Source organism: Falco biarmicus, chromosome 2 (assembly GCF_023638135.1).
Source record: "Falco biarmicus isolate bFalBia1 chromosome 2, bFalBia1.pri, whole genome shotgun sequence".
NCBI classification, from domain to species: Eukaryota; Metazoa; Chordata; class Aves; order Falconiformes; family Falconidae; genus Falco; species Falco biarmicus.
The window spans coordinates 102,654,216-102,675,994 of NC_079289.1; the positions used below are offsets into that span (position 1 = coordinate 102,654,216).

The following is a 21,779-nucleotide window of genomic DNA, read 5'->3' on the forward strand; positions in this document are numbered from 1 at the left end:
GGATTCAAGAGGAAAGGTTAAGCTTTCTCCAATGCAATGGGTCCTGCCAAGTCATGCAATGTTGACAAGCATTGAGAGTCATGTATATTTTGTTGCAACCATGAGGATTAAAAGGATGTTAAACAAAAGATGGCCTTTTAGAAACAGCAAATAGCTATCTTTGCCCAAGCAAACATTGAAGAATATAGTATTAGGGAAGACTACCTGTACAGAAGACTAAAGCATCAGTAGAATAACTATTTCCTCCCTTCTAAATATAGAATTAACTGTTTCCTTCCCCCCAAATACAACAAGCTACAACTCCTGCCCAGTGTGCTCCTCTTCATTTGTCACTAGTCTTAGATGGTTTCTGCTAATTGCTATTTCGTCTTTATTCAAGTAAGTGTATTAATATAAGTGTAATTCAGTTTACCAGCAGACTGAAATGAATATAGTCTTGTGTTTGTTTGTATAAAATGTTTTCTTATGTAAATCTGTTTAGCAAAGAAGAAAAGTAAATTTAGCGATATTTTTCACACAGAAGTTCTCTGAAGGTCACAAATACCAGCCAAGCATCAGTAATTACAATGGACACTGATATGGGAACTTGAGGCTACTCACCCCATGTGCTGGATGCTGCATAACAAACTGACATTTGGCTGGTCGCACTGTACATTTCTTAGGAAAAATAATTTTGGTAGGTTCATTATATGAGGTGGGAAATATCCCTAAACCCAGAGACCTTCCTACCATCCCTTCATTCTGCTTTTATAATAGGTGCTAAACAACAAAGACAAACTGAGATAATACATTATATGTTGGGAAAGCACAAGAAAGACCAGACTTTGTAAGAGAAAATGTACCATACCAGACAGAGCTGTTCTTTGGATTCTAATGCATCTCTCACCAGCAACTGCTGATCCAATGAAACCTTCATCTACCTATCCCCAACGTAAGCTTTTAAAATCCCACTCAGCATTGAATGGTGAAGGCGTCATGACTGTGCTCTGAATGATTCAGTTTAAAACTACAAAAATGTTCTATTTGGAGCAGAAACTTGAAGTTCACTGAGGTCATTGTTTTCTAAGTGGGGGTATTCATCTGCTCCTCATAAATAATTATTTAATGTTAGTCTCTGCCACGTCTTCAGAGGTCTTGCTTTGCTTGCACTGAATGTGGCAGTAGCCAGCACTTCCTATGATGTTTACAACACAGTAATATATACTTGTAAACAATTGATTTTATTAAAGAGAAGATTATATTTAGTATTTTCTAAATATTTTCTACAAGTATTTGATATAATTTTAAAATTCCAGGCCAAATTCTTAGGTATGGCATCCCTGAATCAATGTGAGAGACAGATTTAAGTCATATTCATGGTTCCCTGAATCCTGGGCTGCTGGATTTTTCCTAAGGCACAAAACTGTTAGAATAATGCTAAATCTTGGCTGCTGGTAATAGCCCTTGACAAACTATGGGGATTTATTGTTTTCTGGGGTGCATCACTTTTCCTGGCACTGAGATCATTTGGTACAGAGCTCTTCATACTATTTCAGTGCTTTCCAACATAATTGAAAGTTTGGCTGATGATTTAAAATGCTCTGTAGAAGGAATATGAAACATAACAGTTACCAGGACATTGATATCACATTTTAGCTTGGTAATCTTCAGCTTGTTGCTCATCCTCTTGCATACCTTCCTCACTGACTGTCATTCTAAAAAAGGATGCTGTTCACAGAAACTTACCATTGTCCCCTAAAACCATGTGCAGGATAAATTTTTCAAAATAAACCACCTGAAATTTAGGAGAGAAAAAAAAAAAAAAAGTATTATTAGTCAGATAAGCTAGGCTGTCCTGGTACCTTTTGCTTTGATAGTTAACACACTTCAGCCAGGGATTTTATGTCATCAGTGTTTAATAGCTAATGCTTAGTTTCAAAAGGAAAGAAAAGTCTAGTTTGGATTAGGTTCTTATATTTCTGGTTTTGATCCATACATCCTCAAAAGCAATACAGATATTTCAGAAAGACCATTTCATCACTCCAATTCTGATTTTTCATACTGAATTATGAAAAAAATATCATTATTTGGGAAGGATGGCATTTGGAAGAGAAAAAAATCAGTGCTAATACCTAAACCCAAGACTTCTGTGGTTAGTGAATTTTCTCCAGATGTTGTTACTGTTTTCTAAGCTTCATCAAGCACTACCAATTAGTTTATTAAATAAATGTTTTATTAAGGAAGTCAGTAAAGCACATAAGTGCCTGTAGTTTTAAATAGTGTTTATGGAGTCTGAATGAAATTCAGTCTTTGAGCAGATGCCTACTGTCAGCATAGGTTTAAAAATCACTGTCTGGTGCTCTACCAGAAAGGATACGATGTTTTTGAGACACTCCTTGCTCTTAATAGAAATAATGCTGAAGGTGTTCTGCTATTTCTCTTCCTGTAGGCAAATACATGAAGATTATATGAACAGGGAAATGTCTGCCTTGGAAATAATTAAAAAAAACCATCCACCTATCTTCTCTTCTGCCTTGATCTTTTCTGGAGGCAAAATAAAGGTAAAGATTTCACTAGCTTTTACACAAGCCTACAAAAACAAAGTATTTCTGCCTCTAGAATTAGAATAATTCTGTAGCATATAACTGCTATACTGCAGAGATTACATCTACCTTAACATGACAGATATAACTGAAGGGGCTGTAAGAGATGTTCTTAGCTGCCTAAGAATAATGGCATTCCTGCATTATGCTTTTTTTGAGCTTTACACAGCAACAGGCAGGAGTGTTAAGTACATTCCTCATGTAACAGGGATCGGCAGTCTGTGCAGAGAACAAGACTGTCTCGTAGCCTTCTAGGAGCTCTACGATAAATTCTCCAGTGTCAAAGATACCAGCAGAAATCAGAAACCCCGAAGGAGATAATAAAGTAGTTTGTGTGCGGATAAGTAGCAATGTAATCATAGACAACATTTTTGAAAAAGTAAGCAAGCATGCATTTTTTTGTGTTATAGTCATTAACAGTACAACTATATGCCAATACTACAATAGACCTAATGCATGCTAATGGAGTGGTCAGGGAAAGACATGGCACTCTGTCAAAGGAGGACAGAGTTTGATATTGGAAATCCATTTTAAATATTGCATTTAATATTCAGACCATCCTCAGAAAAAGATTTAGCAGAAAGAGCATCCCAAAGTGGCAATGAAACTGATTAGAAATGCAAAAAGATTTCCGTTTAAAGGAGGAGAAGAGATTAAGTCTTTTTGAGTAGTGGCAAGGTACTTAAAGGGAGACAGAAAGGAATCAGAAATTAAAAGCCAAGTCCAGCTAAGAGTGGGGTCATTGGGAAGCCTTTCATTAACTTCAGCAGAGGCTGGAGTATGCCCTCTGTCAGCTAACCCTGATTCTTCTTTCATGGTGTAGGAAAAGAGAAGATACTAAATGAAATGTGCAATGAAATGGTATTTGCCATCTGAAATAAGTGTATCTGTTGTAATCCCTTACTGCTGGACATCAACACGAGGAACCTACAGGAAAACAAGGGTTTACGCTTCTCCCAGGTACCAGAGCAGATACCAGGCACCGCTCCTGACTGAGGACCACGGCATCCAAATCTTGCAGAGCCAGGAGGAAAATGTGGTGTTCAGAGGTGGCTAATGCTCAGAAGGTGAGACTCCCTTCCATGTCATTACAGGATAACATGGGGCAGAGCTGAGCAGACATCTTCCCAGCCGCCCCTTTTGAGAACCAGGGGTTTGCCTGACTCAGCAGCTCTCCTGCTGCTGCCAAGTGTGTCCAGGCTCCTTTGGACACGCTCAGGAGTTCATCAGCTTGTAACACACTGGAAAACATGTAGAAGACCTACCATTCCTCATATTGATCCAGTTAGCGGCTTCAGTTCAACAAGAGACATCTTTAGTACGTATATAAGAGATTCTGTTAATCATTTTGAAGTGATTTCTCTAGAGGTAGTCTAGAGGTACAGTTTAAATGCTTGTCCCAAGCATGTGCCTTTTCCTCGATTAAGTTTCCTGTAGTGCTGTACATGTGCAATCACTGTTTCTAAACTGCTAATTAAGCTTCGGGAGACAGAGATGCCTGATTATAGCGAGTTTCAAAAGACTAGTGCACTGGCAGTGGGATTTTCTCCTTGAACTGTGCCTGAAAATTAGCACTTCAGGGCTTGTACACTTAATATGATGTTATCAATCTTACATGCTTTTCAAAACCATCTTTCAAAAAACATTTCTGATAAGAGATGATTTTGCTATCATGTGGTGCTGATCTGGAGGTTTATACAAAGCATCATCGTGGCTAGGACCTTAGCTATAATCTTCTGTTGTTCTTTGCTATGAATCAGTCTTCTTTAAAATCTCTTTTTGAGAAAACAAAAAGGTTTTTGATCCCAGAAGGCCCTCACTGCACCCCAGCACAACCAGACGGTACCGCCCTGACACTGCTCTCCCTCTTTTCAGCCTTCAACAAATGTCCTCCATGATGCTGGGAGCAGTAGAAACGAGGACAGAGTAGGAGGCAAGTTGATCATGCCTTCTTCCAGCGGATTTCTTTGTTTTCAGAGCAGACAGTAGAGCTGGAATGAGGAGCAGGCCCAGGGCTACACTCCCTCTTCTGGGTTCCCTTCTTACAGGGCAAGGGGCCGCCTTGGAGTAGCCCCTGGCGCTGCCTGTGACAGCCCGTAACAGCAGCAGCACCACACACCCCACAGGCTCTCTTACCCCAGATTACTCATGGGCACGGTTTAAAGGCTGGTAACAGAATGCCAGAGGATTAATTTTGTGATTTTCCCCACACGCCCTCCTCTCTTCCAAGGGAAAATCCATAGGAGAAGCAGGTAGAACCTTGGACTGAAAGTTTCTCATGGATTATTTTCAGCATTACTTTGAAGACGTATTTCCCTTTGTCAGATGAACCTTTCAATTGTTTGTCCAAAGGACAGTACTTGGGAAGTAATAGAGCTGGGGGAGTTAGAGAGGTTCAAAGGACTCATCCCCTGCTGACAGAAAAAGTGACAGCTGCAGAAGGTCTGGAAGGTTGTTAAGTGCAAATCACTACTGAAGTCAAGCCTGCTACGCTGGCTTACAGCTACTGGGCTATTTTACCCAGTGTTTTGGGGAAATAACTGAAATGTGACTTGCCAAGAGAGCTGTGAAGGGGAGGGGACTGCAAGGGAAGGAATCAGCAACAAAAATGGAAGAACAGAAAATAAATACCAACAAAAGGCTTTTCTAAGGCAGGCTGGCATGGTGATCGAAGATGACTGATGAAAATAAAAAACTTGGAGATGTCAGAGTTTCTGTGAGTTAACCTACCAGATTTGAGTCTCCTTTACCTGATAAATTCTTTACTTTTACTACCAATATTATCTACTGGTAAAACCGTATTATTTTTTGAAGCTTTTGTTCAGGGGCAAACTGTGGCCTGTGACCAGACTAAGACACAGGAAGCAGATGCAATTCCTTTGAAATTAAGTTACCCACCTGGTCCAAGTTTTACTCTCACCAGCTGAGATTTCTGAATTTCTGAAAAAAAAAACCCTGAAATTTCCTTCTACCCATTCAATTCAGGCTGTTGCATAAACTAAGGAAAACACAGTGCAGGGTAGTTAAAAACATAAGAAGCTGTTTGCCTTTGTTGACAGTCAGGTTCTGGTGTGCATTTGAAAAACCACTCAGTTATGCATTGATAAAGCAACCAGTTTTCAAATTATTTGGCTTGGTGGTTTGCGGTTTTGTTGTTGTTGCCAGTGTAAAACAGCTACATCCTTAAAAAAAAAAATAAAATTAGAAAAGTCATTGTACGTTTGGGTGTCAGCCTTCCCCTCTAAGCTGCCAGCAGCAGGAAGCCCTTTATGAGCAGAAACACCTGTGGATGTTTCTCATTTTTGCGTGCATACTTCAACCTTTCCAAGGGCATTCCTCAACTTGCAGCTCTTCGTGCAAAGCCAGAGCTAACCTTTTTGTCTGGTGAGACCATGGGGTAAGTATTTTGGCCTCTGGGCCCCGTCTGTGGGAATTCTTGCGCAGAGCTAGTCATGGCAGCATTTAGAGAGCTATAAAAATTACTCTTGAAAAATACTTCAGAGTATGGTGCTGGCCTGGGCATGGAAAATCTTTAATACCGAGCAGCACGGACAAGTGTGTATAGGGACTTTAGCTGGCGGCACGGTGACGCCTGGCAGCTCCGCGCCCAGTCCCACGCACTGATCCTGCTCGTGCACTTACCGACTAACGGCGATTTCAAGCCCCGTTTACAAGCAAACCCCGCAGAAGCCCCCTCGAACACGGCGGCGGCACGGCCCTTCACACCCCTTCGGGGCTCCCCCCGCGGCCCGGCCCGGCTGAGCGGCCCCGGGCGGACAAAGGCGGCGGGAGGCGGGGAAGCGCGAGGGGCCGTGCCGCGACGGGGCTGCCCCGCCACCGCCACCCACGGCGCCGCTGGGCCAGCCCGGGGGCGGCCCCGGCGCGGCGGGGGGCAGCGGGCCCGGCCCGGCCCGGCCCCGACGGCGCCGCCCGCCACCGCCACCCTCCCCACCCCGGTCCGCCCCCGCGCCGCGACGGGGCGGTCGGCGGCTCCGCGCCCGCCGCCGGCATGGAGGCAGCGGGGCGGCGCGGCCGGGCCCAGGGGCGCCCCGCCTTGGGGGTGCTGCGCCCCCCTTTCCTCCTTCTCCTCCTCCTGGCAGGTCAGCGGGGCGGGGGGGAGGCGCGAAGCCGCGGGCGGCGGGGGCGAGCGGGGCCGGGGCCCGGCGGTGGCCCCCGCGCCGCCCCCCGCCGGCAGCCGCCGCGGGTACCGGGGCCCGGCGGTTCGAGGCAGGCGCGGGGGCTTCTCCGTGTCGCCGGTGGTCGCACCGGCAGCCGGGGCGGGAAGGGGCGCCCGGGGTGCCCCGGCAGCCCCTCTGGGGGAGGGCGTGCGGTGCGTGAGCCCCTGGCGGGCTGCAGGGGGTGGCACCCGCGCCCTCCGGGGGAGGCGCCCAGAGGTGTCCTGGCCCCGCGGCCCGGGCCGGCCGGGACACCCCTCGGTACCGCCGGCGTCGCTGAGGGAGCGGGAGCCTCAGGCGGCTGCTGCTGGCGGAGTAGCGGGGCACAGCCGGGGCGCCTGGGGGCAGAGCGGGGGCACAAGTGCCGGTGCCAGGGGACCGGTAACGGAGCAAGGGCCTGGGGCGGCTGCCGTGGGAGGAAGCGGCTGCGCGGGGAGGCCCGCACGGCGCCACCACAGCAGGGCCCGTGCCGGCCGCGGGCCTCCCCTCTGCTCCTGGAGGTTGCCGTCCGCCCCGGCGCCCTTGCTGGGCAGGCTGGCATCCAGGCCGATGGGTCAGGGGCTCCAGTTCAGTGTGCGTGCGTTCCTTTGACACAGGTGTGGCTCGAGGTTTGGGGAGCAGCTGCGTGAACTGCCCCGTGTGTTGCGTTGCACAGCCCGCTCCGGCCCTCACCCTCGCCTGGTGCTTGTTTTCAAGCAGAGGCCAAGCACGAGCAGGTTCAGAGAGCCGACCTGCTAAAATCTGATGGGCGAGAGACTGAGGTTTTGGGATGGAGCAGCAGCGCGAGCCGTTCACCGTGCAGTCAGTTTGCAAAGGAGCCTTGGTGCGAGGTGGGAGCCTGCGGCTGGAGGTGGGGCAGGAACGGGAGTGCGGCAGCCACTGGGATGAGGTAGGGTCACCTGGATCCCCGCACGCCAAAAGATGGGCCAGCACGGATGGAAGGCAGTAGCAGGAATGGGATCTGTAGCATGATCTGCCTGGGGAATAGGAGCCACAGCGCATCGGGAGCGCAGAAGCATAGTTTGCCATCTTTGTTTTCAGGTCTCTGCTGTGGCAGTGTGTGACCAAAGAGGTCACCAAAGGTGAAGGCAGAGACTCCGTCTGGATTCATCCAGGCCACAGCTGAGGTCCTGGCAGTGGGGAAGGAGAGCCTGGGATGAGATGGAGGAAGTGTGGGATCCCAGCAGATGTTTTACAGTGTAGTGGCAGTACCCAGAGACTGTACGGTGTTTTCACCTCGGGGGACCTGACTTAGGACTTTGAAAACACTGAGTTGCAACAGCACCGGAGGTCAACAGCTTTAAAATAGCTTCTCATGGCAGTAAAAGGATACGTTTCTTCCATGTTTCTTGATTGTAAACAGCTCTCTTACTGTTGTTTCACCACTTGCGTTGTTCCTCAGTCTGGCAGAGCATCGCTGCTGGAAACGTTTGTGGCTCCATCTGGGGAGGACAGTCTTTTGCAGTGGGGCACAGAGGGTATCGCTGGCCCCCCATGCTGGGCACTGCCATGCTGTGCTGGCCATGGCCCTGGAGCTGGAGTGGATAGAGGGCAGAGCTGCTGCCAGCTGGCAGGGGATGAGGGAGCCCCGGGCAGCTCTAATTTGCACCCTGGGCTAGGGCTGGGCAGGGACTGGGGGAGTTAGCCAGTTCCCAGACAGCTTCCGTCTCTCCTGCCACCCTGCAGCTCAGCAAGACGGGCAGCCTGGCCTCAGGTTTCTCTCAGGGCTTCTTACTGGAATGGAAAAAGGTGATCCTGTGGTGTCTTGACATTTCAAAATGCTCTTTTTTATTTTAAAAGATGAAGTATGAGAAGGAACTGATACAGCCAGCTACAAAATACCCATACACAAAACAGCTAACTTTGAACTTCGTACTGAAATGCAGAATGAGTGGGAATGGGCTGCCATTAGGATTACAAGATCAGGTCGCGCCTCGAGTGTAGTCCTGTGATTGTACAGAACTGTTAGATTGCATTTTCTTTAAAGCTGTGCTGTACAGAATTTTGTTGTTGCAGTCGTTTGACCGCATGAATGTTATTTTTATTCAGCAGAAGATTGTCTGGCTCAGTGTGATAATGACTGCAAAGCTTACTGCTGTGATGGGACTACTCCCTACTGCTGTTCGTATTATGCCTACATTGGGAATGTCCTTTCGTAAGTATATCTGCGCTTTAGAGAAAAATGGATGTGCTGTGTTCATGGACTTGTAAACTCTGGTTGTGGGAAACTGTTTTGGCAATAAACAGTGGCAGGGTTTGGGGTTCTTTGCTTTTGGTTTTGTTCGCTTTTTTCCTTGCTGGTAACAAATAATATTCCTCTAAAGTTTCATGTCCAGATATTTTTGAAGCATACCAGAAAGCTTGCTAAAAACTGAGGGTTATGTCCCTAGATTGTGCACAAGAGTGTAATTTGTGCAGGTAAGCTTCAGAGGTAGAGAGAACTTTGTTTCAAGCTCTTCAGATGAAAAGGGCAGGAAATAGAAATCTTGGATTTTTTGTTGAGAAGCTTTGTTACAATATCTGAGTCAAAACCACTGTTCAAATTACTTGGATTTGAGGTTCTTTTTGCTTTGAGTACTTTGTTTTTCCTTTTCTTTTTATTGACTTACTTGGTTTTGTTAAATGGTGTTTTGGCTTTTGGTGGAATTTATTGAATAGATTCTAGGTGAGGGTAATCTGACTGTTTTATGCTGTGGTATGAACAGAATGTTTCACAGTGCTAAAAAAAACCCACAGCAGGTGAAATGGGGTGGTTATGAATATTTCCTATCTAGAGAAAAATATAGGAGCAAACTTGATTAAAAACACAGACTCCAGTGCAGCTGTTCAGCTCTGCATCAGTGAGGAAGAAGAGAAGCTTGCATGCTAGTGGACCTGACTCTAGGCTCTGGGCTGAATGTAAGTGAGAGCCCGTATGTACTACATTCATGTGCAAGGACAAACAAAACCATAAAATTTTGTTCTTCAAGACAGGGCATCTTACCTTCTGTTTCTTCAACCCCACCGGTTATTTCCTTAACCTTTGGCATGCAGTCTGTGATGTATTTTTGGTTTATATTCTTGACTAAAACCAGAAAAGGAAAAAGAGGTATGTCATACGGACCGCTTGGTGCTTGGGGAGGAGTGAGTGGGAAGGTGGTAGCTGCTTTTTCTAAAAAGACTCCTCTGTCACAGGTTTTGTTTGAGCCATGGTACCTGGGGAACATGCCAGTGTTCCCTTCAGTGTGTTTTATAGCACTTTGAAGGAGTAGGCAGAGTGATGGTATTTTAATACAGAATTGATCCACAGTTTTTAAAGCAGATCAGACACTTCCTGGGCTAAGGTAAATAAAATGATGATAGAGCACCAGAATCCTTCATTTCTTTGGAAATAAAAAAGTGTGTACTTAAGATTGATTACTGTTGGAGAATGACAAGTGATTTTTTTTCCCTGCTCACCTGCGGAATGTCTGTTTTGATGGTTTTTTTGCTTTCTCATTCCAAAATTGCTTTCCCATTTACATGCATGGAAGGAGGTGCTGTTTTTGAATACCTTATTCAAGCTCGCGTATGGTTAGGGATGATGGACACAATAGTGTAGGATATCACATTATAAGAAGGAAGTTTCCCATAGAGCAAGTGAATTTCGTCTCCCACTTCCGTATGAATACATCACTGGCATTTGTGTAGCCAATGTCAGATCTGTGCTTTGGGAAGGATCTGCTAGAGGTTTCTTTAGAGTGACTGCTGAAATGTTCAAACCATGCCTTCAGTGCCAGGTTGCCATCTAGTCTTTTTTATGTTTATTTAACAAATGTAAACATTTAAACAGAGCTGAGTGCAAGTGGCTCTGACACATTGGAAGGGTTTGTGTGTATCTGGATTGTTTGGAATACTGGAAGGGGCTCTTACAAGTGCTGTTTGCCACAACACGTCTCAAAGGAGACATTTGATTCTCCTAATATTTTATGGTTAAGTACTCCAATTCATAGACTTGAAGACCAGTCAAAAGCCATTATACTCCTCTGACCTGACATTTTGCATGATTGAGCCATATATATTTTTTTTCCCTCAAAGCTGTTTTGGGTGTGTCTTCTTTAAACATGTGTAATCTCATTTTGAAAACTTGAGGCATTAATGAGTTGATCAACTTCCCTGGTAAACTGTTCTATAGTTCGTTTACTAGCATTGCTGGGTAACAAAGGTTGAAATTCCTACTGTTGGCTCTTACCTTATCTGCAGGTTTGAAACGCGGCCCTAAATGGTCATCATGACAGCTCTCAACCTTTTTGCTGAGCTGGGTGAACTCTGTCAGCCTCACATGTAAGATTTGCTTTGTTTTGCTTTGCCCTGCTCAGGGGTCAATTCTTTGGCCTTCCTTTGAGCTCACTCCAATATTTTTATTTCCTTCTTGAAGTGTGGCTAGCAGGGCTTAGCACAGGGCTTTGACAGAAGCCTTGCTAGGATTATTTTTTCCTGTATCATTCTTAGAGTACTTGTTTTGAAGCAGCTATCTGTGATGATCACAGAAGATACAAGTGAGCTTGTTCCAGCTCTGAGTCCTTAAGTCACAGTCTTCAAAGCACGTCTGCTGCGTTAAGCCTGCAAAGTGTTCTTTGCTAGGGTTACTACCTTGCGTTTAGTTGCATTGCAAAAGATGTTATTGTGACTTTAACTATGCTCCATAAGAATCACCTTCCCTTTTTATTATTTGGCACTATATTGGTTTTGGGTTTGGTTTTTTTTCACGTGCAAGGTTTTCCTGCAGAAGTTGCATATTGCCTCACCCTCAAATGACAAAACAATGAAATTGCATTACAAGAAGAGATGACCCCTGCAATCTGGAAGTGGCCACTAGCAACCTATCTGCTCGTATCTTTCTGTTAACTGCTGTGTATTGAAATCTCTTAAAGAACCATTTTTAATTACACAAACTATGTATCCTGATAATTCCATGTAATGCTTTTCTTTAAATATCCTTCTTTTCATCATGTGTGATCCTACTGTTTGCACCAAACTTGGTGCAAACTTGACTTGATCTGCGGTGGGTGCTTTCAGGAGTGCCTTTTCAGTGTCCTAAACACTGTTAGTAGTCTTCAGTGTTGTATTGGCTCTCTGGCTTATTTAGAGATTGCGTGTGCTCCTTCATTTGTTTACCACTAATTTCTCTGCTCTCTCCATTCTTTATAAACCTGCATGTCTTTCTGAATTTTCTGCTGTCTGTCTTCTCTGGTATGGTTTTTTTCACAAGTGTTTACTCTCTCTTGCAAAATGTTTTCTCTTCAAAAAGTCTTTTGGTGTGCAGTAGGTTTTTTTTTAAAGTACTCTCTGTTTTGTTTCATGCCTCTCACTCTTCCCTTTCTAGATCCATATGCCAGCAATTGTGCAAACAGACTATAAACACCAGGCAATAATATATATACTGATTTTAAAACAAAGTTAGTGTGACTAGATCATGATCATTGATATGTAAGTTGCTTGTGGCTTTTAGGTTATTAACTAACTCTCTTCACTCATTAAAATGAGATTCAACATGGAGATATTCCATGTAGGGTTTTAGAATTTTCTATTTTAGGAAACCATCATCTTTTTAGGACACTGGGGAATTTTTTTTCTTTAGTTAGATGAGGTTTTCAGCAAACATCCTCCAGGCTGCGTGCATCTGTGATTAGCTGGTTTTTCTTTCCACACATGAAGAACAGATGCAGAGTTACCAGCTCGCTGTAGTATTAGGATTCCAGGGCCTGTAAGAGATGTTCCAGTAGGTCCATCTTTACTTGGACTACAGTTGTAATCTGTAAGCATTCAAGGTTTGTGACTGAGTCATCTGTAATCTCGTGAGCATTTCTAATGTGAAGTAACACATCCGTCCTTCTCCTCTTTCACGTTCATGATACCCTTTCAGACAAGTTGCTAGAGCATTAATGTTCCAGTTAGATTTCCCTTCCTATGGTTTTCAATAGCTACAGCCTGTCATTATTTCCTCTGATGCATATGCATTTCCTTCTGTTTATTTGCTTGGCATCTAGTGCTTAGTAGCCCTTCTAAAAATGTTTTGTTTTTTTTTTTCTTGGACAAATTACAGATTTATGTTTGGACTTGTGCAACATAACAGAGCTGTGTCTGTGGGACGAAGGAAAAGGTGTAGGGATACTTGAGTGCGCAGACTGTTCCTCCTGCCCACCTTTTCACTTCCCACCAGAAGAAAGCTTGGAGGCACGCTTCCCGGCCTTCAGCATCATCGCAGCCCTTTGAGTCGAGAAACTCAAACTTCCCTCCTCCTCAGAAGCTAGTTTCTAAGCTACTGAATAATTTGTGATGGACCTTTTATCAGTTTTCCTGTGCTGCATCTGCTTCTGCAGCTTGCTACCAGGCTAGGGACTGTGAGAACTGCAGCATGTTTTCTCCATGACAGATGCCCCAGTCTTGCCCACAACGACAGTATCTCCCTAACTAACCGACTGGCAGGATTTTGCCTTCCATCATTTAGAGGAGTTAGAGACATCTGATTATTGCCTTCAGCTCCAGAGTCAAACCCCAGAGCTCCTTAGAGGTGGGAATAGGTATGAAAGGGGTTTCTTCTGCAGAACACAAATTTGAGTGTGTTCTAACAGTGCTTTTTGTATTTCTTCTGGGAGGCCCCAAATTGTCTGGCCCTCATGTTTACCCTAGTGGATTTTTTGTGAGCTAATTTTCTTGGTAAATATCTTCAGAATGTCTTACTCTAAGACAACTTCTAGTTAGAAAAACAAAACAAAATAAAACAAAACACATGATTCCAAGGACTTCAAAAGTAACTGGAGGAAAAAGTAAATAAAAGCTTTAGAGAACTGCGATCTCATTATAGGTAGTGGATGGTGATTGGCAAGAAGAGTAGGTGGAAAAATCTTACCAGAGATGGTGAGGATGTAACAGCCTGTTTAGTGACCACTGAAATATTCAGGTGTTATTTACATGAACTTAATGTATGTTGGAGGGGGTGAGGGTTTAGGTGGTTTGTTTTGTTTTGTTTTAAGTCTATAGAGGTTGCACAATGTGGCCAGGAAGGAAGGAAGGCAGACAGAGAGAATGGGAGGAAAAGAGGCAGAAAAATTGTGTGCATGCCTCAGCCTGCAAAACTGAAGAAAAAGCCGTGTGTAGTGTATCTACATCTGGCATTTCACGTCGATTACTTCATATCCAGCAGTACTTTTGAGAAAAGCAACTAACCTCAGAGAATGCCACGTTTGTGAAAGGAAGAATGTCCCAGCTGATTGACTTGATAGGAGAATATGGGATAGAGGGTGGGTGTGTAAGAGGAGTCCACCAAAGGACAGAATTTACATTTTAAGAGTTAGGAATATAGAGATGTAGTTTCTGCAGTTCATAGTGAATAAAAAAAAATCAGGAAGCTTGGCATTCACTGTAGATTCCAAATAATTAAAATTAGACACTTTCAGGCATCCCACAGTAAATATGTGAAGCAGCATATGGGTTGGGCATGGTTCTGTGTCTGCATGACAGTTGTATTGTACTCTGCTTAAAATAAAACTGTGTTCCTCATCAGTGCAATGTTCAAAATTTGCCATGATTGAAGCACTTCGGGACAATATGTAAAACTACGATTTACCTGGCAGTTGCCATTTCGTGCCTGTGGCTCTGTGGCTTCTGATATGATCCCAGAGGTGTGCCAAAGGCCTGGTTCAATAATTATTTTTTCCATTTGGCTTGAGTTGTGGCTTCTGATCAGTAGAGTCTTCCTGAATGAGCACACGGAGCAAAGCCTGAGGATGTTTGTGCTGAATGCTTGGGGCTGGCTATAAACATGTCATCAGTAAGGGCAAGACTCTGATAATTCGACTAAACTCATTTCCCTTTCATTCTGTATAAAAGTTGAATAGCAGTTCAGCCTTTTAATCCATGGTCTTCAGCATCTGGAGTACCTGTGGAAGCATGCTATATTGTTTGTCAGCCTGGGGAGACCTCTGCAAGGTTGCAACCAGAGTTGCAACCCAACTCTCCGCGTGCAGTGGGTTGATTAACCACAGCTTAAAGAAAGATCTGCTGGAGAGAGAACCGGTATTTGAAATGTGACCTTTGCAAAGTGTTGGAACTTTGAGTTGTTTTTCTGTTCCATGCCTATTGTCCTAGTTGATACCCTTTGGCAGAGAATGTGCAATCAGATTTACGACCAGAGCGGTATCTGCTCTTGATGATGGCTGCAGAGGAAGCCCTTGTCAGTACCGGAATTAAAACACAGGCTGCCTCTTCTTTGCGCTTTGTGTTTTTATTTCTGACCCCGTGTTGGGACAAGCAGCTCAAAATGAGAAAAAACTGTTTTGCTTGCCAAACAGCAGCTCTCAAAAGACAGCTCCCAATTCAAGTCTCCCGGTGTCTTAACTGCTTTGAAATGTTTGGGAGTAATGGGATCAGGTTCTTTTGTTTGTTTGATCATTTTTGGAAGTTTAGGGTTTGTTATTTTAGTAGGTAGCCATAAGAACTGGAATACCCTTTTTAGTGAAAACTGGAAGTCTTTGGAAACATGCAAGTTCAATTGTTCATAAGTAAAAAGGCTAGCACAGTTTGGTACTAAAACTTGAATTGTTGACATCCCTGTGGGTCATCTGTTTTTCATCATTTGGAAGATTGTTAGAATTTGGCCTGAAAATGGAAGCATTAAGGTATAAATCACTGAAATGCTCTCTGTGACTTACAGAAAACTCTAAGGGGGAAAAACAAACATTCGTAAGGAATTCAGTGAAATTAGCTTGCTTATACTGCACTATTTTGAAAAGACTTTTCAGTGAAAAGGAGAGATAATTTTGTGTTTATCACTTGTGGAGGTCTGGTTTGGAAGCCTGCAGGATTTTCCCATAAGGTTTGGTCATGTAAAAGATAAATGTTTTCTTAACACTTAGTAAGGCTGATGTAAAGACTGAGCCTGAGGAATTAAGTTGATCAGAAGAGGACTGTCCTTTCTTTGGCAGAGTTTTACCTTCTGTCTGTTCTTTTATACCCCTTCACACACCTTTCCCTTTTTGAATTTGGGGAAAGGTCCACCTCTGAATTGGATAAGAATCTGTAACTTTTTTTCAGTCATGTGTACATCCAAAGCTTTTGAGAGAATTCAGGTAGTCTGTTAGGCACCAGTTCAGCACAGAAGTTAAATGCATTTGTATCTTCAAGGTGGTGAGTGGATGCAATGGACAGAGTCCTCATTCTGAGGAAATCAATAAGCTAATTACTTCAGTGGGGATTTCATGCACTTGGCTCTAATGGGACAAGTTGTAAGCTGAAGTACCTTGTTGAATCCAAGTGTTAGAAAAAAACCATTTTTTTATTTCTGTTTTGTTTTTTTTTCCAATCACCATGGTCCCGTCCATGCTCACTGCCATTTCATGATCCTTGTTCTCAGTTCAAGCGCTGCTTAAGAAGGTGTGTCACTCCTGGAGGGTCAGGAGTTACCCAGGACAAATCCCCTCACATCTGACTCATCCACTCCCTGCACACTCGATGCATACATGTCTCCCCTACTCCCAGCTAGAGAATTTCCATTTTATTGGCCAATTCTGAGATTTCACTGCGCTTGCAGGATTCTCAGAGGATTAGTTTGTTGCATTTTATACTGGTTGCTCTGGAGTAAGTAATATCACAGCAACTCAGAGCAGGGTTATTAATGAAGATACTTCTGGGTCAAAAGCTGTGCAAGAGGGCCATTTGATGCTGCACACAGTGTAATTGCAGCCAATCCAAATAACACCTGTAGCACGATTTCAATATTTGAACAATATTGTCCTAGAAAGATAAACTCTCATTCTAATCTTAATGTGCTTATTTAAGGGACAGAAACAAAGTTCGGCATATATAAGTGAGTTATTAAAAATTAAAGGAAATGAACTATTAATTCACAGGGCAGCCACAAGTTCCTTTGGGATTTATAACCACAACGAGATAGAAATTCCACAGCTAGCACAATCTTTAAAGAAAACTAATCACTATCATAAAAACCTTTTTTTTCCCCTGTAATGATTTTTTTTTTTTTAAATACAAGATTTCTTCTGGGACTTACTCCATATGTAAGTATGTAGTATGGGATGGAAAGGTACTAATACCGCAAACCGGGCAGGCATGTTTCATCATTGTGTCTCCCTCTGTTGGCTTATCCACACAGATAAGAGATTTTTACTGCTATCATTAAATGGAGTTATTCCTTTTGCTCACAAGGGAGGCTTGGTTTCATGCTGAATGTTCCAGCTTCTCTCTCTTTATTGAGGCCTGTGGTACAGTTTGGCACAAGCACAAGAGGTACTAAGGATCTACAGCTATTGTTGGAACATCTATTCGTGAGCCAAGATGCACTGAACCTTATTTTTTAGGTGTCTTGTTGACTTGCTGTGCTGCTGTTGAAGTATAAAGGGACTCTGCAAATGATCTCTACTCCAGTCCTCCTTACAGTCCATGGTCCAGATGATCTAATGAAGGTATAATTAGGGTACTGCTGCCCTGTAGCTATTTCCAGCTGCTGAGCAGCCCGTAGGGCACCAGCGTTAGTAAACTAGGAACATACAAAATGTGATCCCAAATGTGTGTGCTTATGCTATCACATTAACTGCAGTTTTGGTCTGTGATACGATGTACTGCTTATTCCTGTTCTGCCTGTGCATTTGTCTTTTTCCTTCCAATAGCAGGGTAAGGCTGGGCTTAGATCTAAGCAGTGCCCCTTCCTTTCCTTCCTTTCTCTCACCACCGGTGCTCCCTCCTTGTCCCCAGTAAAAGGAACAGAACAGAAATAATAATTTCTATTAGGAGAGCAGCAGTTAGCCTTTGAGAGAGACATGTCCCTCCATGGAGGGGGAGGCACTAGCTTCACCAGCAGATGCCCTGCACTTCAGAGGACAGCATCCCCCAGGAGCAGTTTGCAGCCCTCTGGGTAAAGTAACACAAACTGGAGAGAACAGGAATGTTGTCAAGGAGAGGTCAGGGAACTGCGGCTGCTGCCTATTATCTTTGCTACATGATGTGTGTATGTATGTATATACACGTGTATATATGTGTGTGTATGTATACACAGAATTAATATAATACGTCTTCTTCTGAGATTCTACTTTTGCCATTTTTCTACAACACTAAAACCATCTCTAGAGTACCGGCTGGTGTTATGATCCTGCTCTTGTATCTGTATTGTTGAAGCACCGTGTTGGTGGCACCCGTCAGCAGCACGCAGCATTCAGAGTTCAAGGCACCATGGAGCCTGTGAGACCCCCTTGCTGGGAGCGCTCCAGGTTGGCTGGCCTCTGCCACCTTGGTGGGGTGGTGAGCAGGGAGAAGGGAGGACAGCTGCAGCGCTCTTGTTCCTGTACCGTGATGCCTCTGTGATAGACCTTGGGAGAAAAAGAAAAAATATATCAGATATATTCTGATAGCAGACTCGGGAGAATTTAGAAATGGAAGACAAGCAGTGGAGACATCCAAAATTAATTACTTACATATAAGTAGCACTTATAATATGATGGAGTTTAAATGGTATGTGACAGCAGCTCTTAATTCTTTTGTTTGGCTCAAATCCTCCAAGTTCCTGAGCTTTTGGGCCTCTCATCTGCTGCTTTGGAAGTGTAAACCAAGAGAAGAGAAAATAAGCAGCCAGCATAAATTTAACACTTCTACTTTTCATTGTTGGGACTGAAGCAACTCTTAAGAGTTTTGTACAAGACCTTATTGAAATATATCTCTTGGAATCTTCTAGATTTTCCTGGAGAAGTAACAAGAATTTTGTTAGTGCACTACTTTGTATAAAGAACACAGCTTTTTTTGTAATCATCTTTGCTTTCCACTTGTGTAGCATATTCCCTTCTGAGGGTTTTGAAGTACTTAGGATTGTCAGTTGTTTCAGTCTTATGCTCACAATACCCTGTCAGGCAAGGCAACAGTCTCTGGGCATTGCTGGTCTGCCATCCCCTGAAAGTGGGCTTCTCCAGGTGATGGGCTGCTTAATTCTAAAAACAATATAAACTACCTTTATTTAGGTGATTTGTTTGAGTTATGGGCAGAATTTTTGTTACTTGGAGCCAAAGTTTGATGACTGAATATAGACGTTGAATATGCCATGGGTAAGCATATTTAGAAGAAAACCTCTTGGGATGGAAATGGCCTTGCATGTGGGCAGTCTGTGTGTGCCATGTCCAGCACAAAAGTACTCTCAGCTGTGAGTGAGAAGCCTTGGTGTTAACCTAATGTAGGTAATTAGTAACCTCCCCACAAACCTGTTTTGTCATGTGCAAACACTGCATTCTTTTAAGGCAAGTTATTTTTGTCTGCCTTTCTGTTTGCCGACGTCTCTGCTCTGGGGCGCAGCTTCTCCCGCACTGCAGTGTGCTGAGCGCTTGCTACGCTGCATGGTCCTAGTCCCTGAAGACCTCAGTGAGGCTGTGTCCGATGATAGCCAATATATTTACATGGCTGAAAGCTAATATTGTTTATTAAGTTCACGGCAGTAACCCTGTGTTTGGCTTGGAAATGGATGGCCTATTTACATAAACTGAAATTATGAAAATGGATGACAGGATCGCCAATGTGCTTACCTTGCATTGCTTTCCTCCAGTGGCTCCTTGTAAGGATAATTTGATACTAAATTCCACTGGAGAGTGAAAGAATAGAGCTTCAAAGGGATGGAGGATGGATGAAAAGTTATGGCCTTCATTCTCCATTTTCAACAACATTTAAAACTGTATGAAGTAAAGCACAATGCATCTTTGTTCCTGAGCCTCTTCAACTGTTGAACAAAACTTAACGATTGAATTAGTGTATTTCCAGAAAGGTAATAAAATGTCAGCTTCACAATAATGCTTTCAAAATTGCTATATGACAGGGGTGCTGTAAATATAGTGGCATGTCTGCTCTATGTTTTGAATAATATGCTACATCCCGATAACATGCTGAGATTAGGAGGGAAGCTATGGTATTTATTGTGTGCATTTGGTAAGCTTATGTTGTTGCTATCTTCTAACGTAAGTTATTTTGCATTAAAAGTCCGTATCAAGAGAGGAAATTTTTCCTGCTTGCTCCTCACAGCCCTCACCAGCCCTCCTTTCTTCTGAAGTAGGTGAGGATGAAATGACCTCTGTGGTGTGGCTGCCTGTGTGAGCAGGGGATGGATTTGGTGACCTAGGAAGGACTTTTCACATCAGCCACAGAAGGAAGAATTTGTTCTGTTTCAGGCCTCGGCTGATCAAACATTTTGAAGCTCTCAGCAAGCTGGTAGGTACGAGGTCTCTCTCCCATATTCCTCTGCAGTCACAGGCTGACAGCAGCTGCTTACAAGCTGACCTCCAGGCAGTGTTTGCACAGCAGGTGGTGAGCAGCATTGTTTGTGCAGCGGGGACAGTCACCTCTGCGTGTGAACTGGCCTGTGCACTGGTACAGAAACAGCCCTGGTTTACATCACTCCAATTTAGCAAGTTACAAAGCAACTTTTGTTTTGGTTTTTGAGCCATGGACCCTTGTTTAGAGGAAGGAGGGTCTTTTTTACCCCCTACAAAGAAGGGTTTTTTTCTATGTGAGTATGTATCGAGAAGGATGCCTCCGTAGGCACCTGAAGAGCCCTATGATCCCCTCTGAAGGGCTGGGCAGCCTTGCTGGGGGGTCCCACTTGGGCAGGCGGGCAGTGGGAGGCTGCAGGGGGTCTGTTGTGATTGCCAGGCCAGGGCTTCTCCCTGGGCTCTCTTCTGAGTGTCCACTAGATCATCTGGTATTTTTAGGAGTCCAGAAAAATAATGCCTGTAATTTATCTCCATGCCATTTGAAATCTGTCAGGTACAGTTACCATCAGGTACCTTTGAAACAGCATCAGTTAAGTTTCTCTATACTTCCGATTTATTTTCCTCCAGACATCTGTTGTCATCACAGGACTACCTGCAATCCTAAATCACCCCAGGAACTTGCAGTAACTAGGTTATACCCTCCTTAAAGGTTGACTCATCTCTTCCATGAAGAAGCTGTGTTACTTGGAAGTTCTTGTTGCTTAAAAGGTGGGGAGGTTACTCCCCAGGGGGGCGGAGGCTTGCTGGCTCATCCAGAAAATCACCAGGACTCCTGAGGAGCTTCCAGCTGCCTGGACTGCATGGGGGAGAGCAGGGCTGTGTCAAGGATGGAAAACTCCTGCTTGGTACTCTCTTTCTATGCCTTGTCATATAGTGGGGTTTAAAGGAGAATTGTTCATGGCGTTTGTGTTCTGTAATTGAAGGAAAAGGGCAGGTCGCACCTCGGTAGCTATGAGCTCTTATCCTGAGTGTACTTACTTGGCAGGTGCCTGCCCCTGCTGCCCATCACTGGTGGACATCTGCTCTTTGTCCTCCCTGTCCTGCCCATGGTGCCGTGCTCTGGGAAGGGCACAGTTTTGGGTGTATTGATCCAGCCTGGTGCTCAGCCTTTGCCTGGCAAGAACAGGGTAGCCAGAGGGGCCTCCTGGGAGAGGCTGAGACCTCGACGGGGAGGACGCAGTGGCCCTTCGGGTGGTGAGGACATGTTCTCGCCGCACAGTTACCCTCTTACATCTTCCCAGGAGGCTCCCAAGGCCACTCCATCTGGATACAGCCCTTGTGTCGGGAGAAAATGCAGTACATCTTTTAGCTAATACAAAAGCAATTACTGCTTTGTGAGACTGGTAACTGGAAAGCAAGTTACTGGTTAGCAGCCGTTGTTTAAATCTGAAGGAGCTACCCCTCAAGTGAGGGTTTTCACTTCAGCTTCATTATGTGTCAATAATTTAATCTGTGTTGCTGATGGGGCTTTGTAATGAGATGCCGTTGTTTTTCCAGGCTGAATACTTGCTGTGCTCACAAAAACACTGGATGTGTGGATATGTGAAACAACTCAGCTGATTTATTACTGTTATCTGTCACTTGCGTTGAATGGTTTTAATAACTGCCAGAACCAACAGCTCCTTCGTAACCACCAGTAGCACTGCCATAGCTGTTGCTGTATTTTTATCACTCTCATTTTTTTTTCCAGCTTGTGTCATGAGATACAAACTGTCAATTAACTCAGCAAAATCCTCAAGTCACTTGAT

At 44.2% G+C, this 21,779-nt stretch overlaps 1 protein-coding gene across 1 annotated transcript in view; it reads left to right on the top strand.

The window, feature by feature from the left end:
• The first annotated feature begins 6,487 nt into the window (after positions 1 to 6,487).
• The window catches only part of CYYR1 (cysteine and tyrosine rich 1), a 63,392-nt gene continuing 48,100 nt past the window's right edge, over positions 6,488 to 21,779 (top strand). The window contains exons 1-2 of the mRNA XM_056329393.1: positions 6,488 to 6,682; positions 8,807 to 8,912. Of these exons, the coding sequence (XP_056185368.1) occupies positions 6,592 to 6,682; positions 8,807 to 8,912 (197 nt within the window). The 5' untranslated portion in view covers positions 6,488 to 6,591. The remainder of the gene's footprint in view (positions 6,683 to 8,806; positions 8,913 to 21,779) is intronic.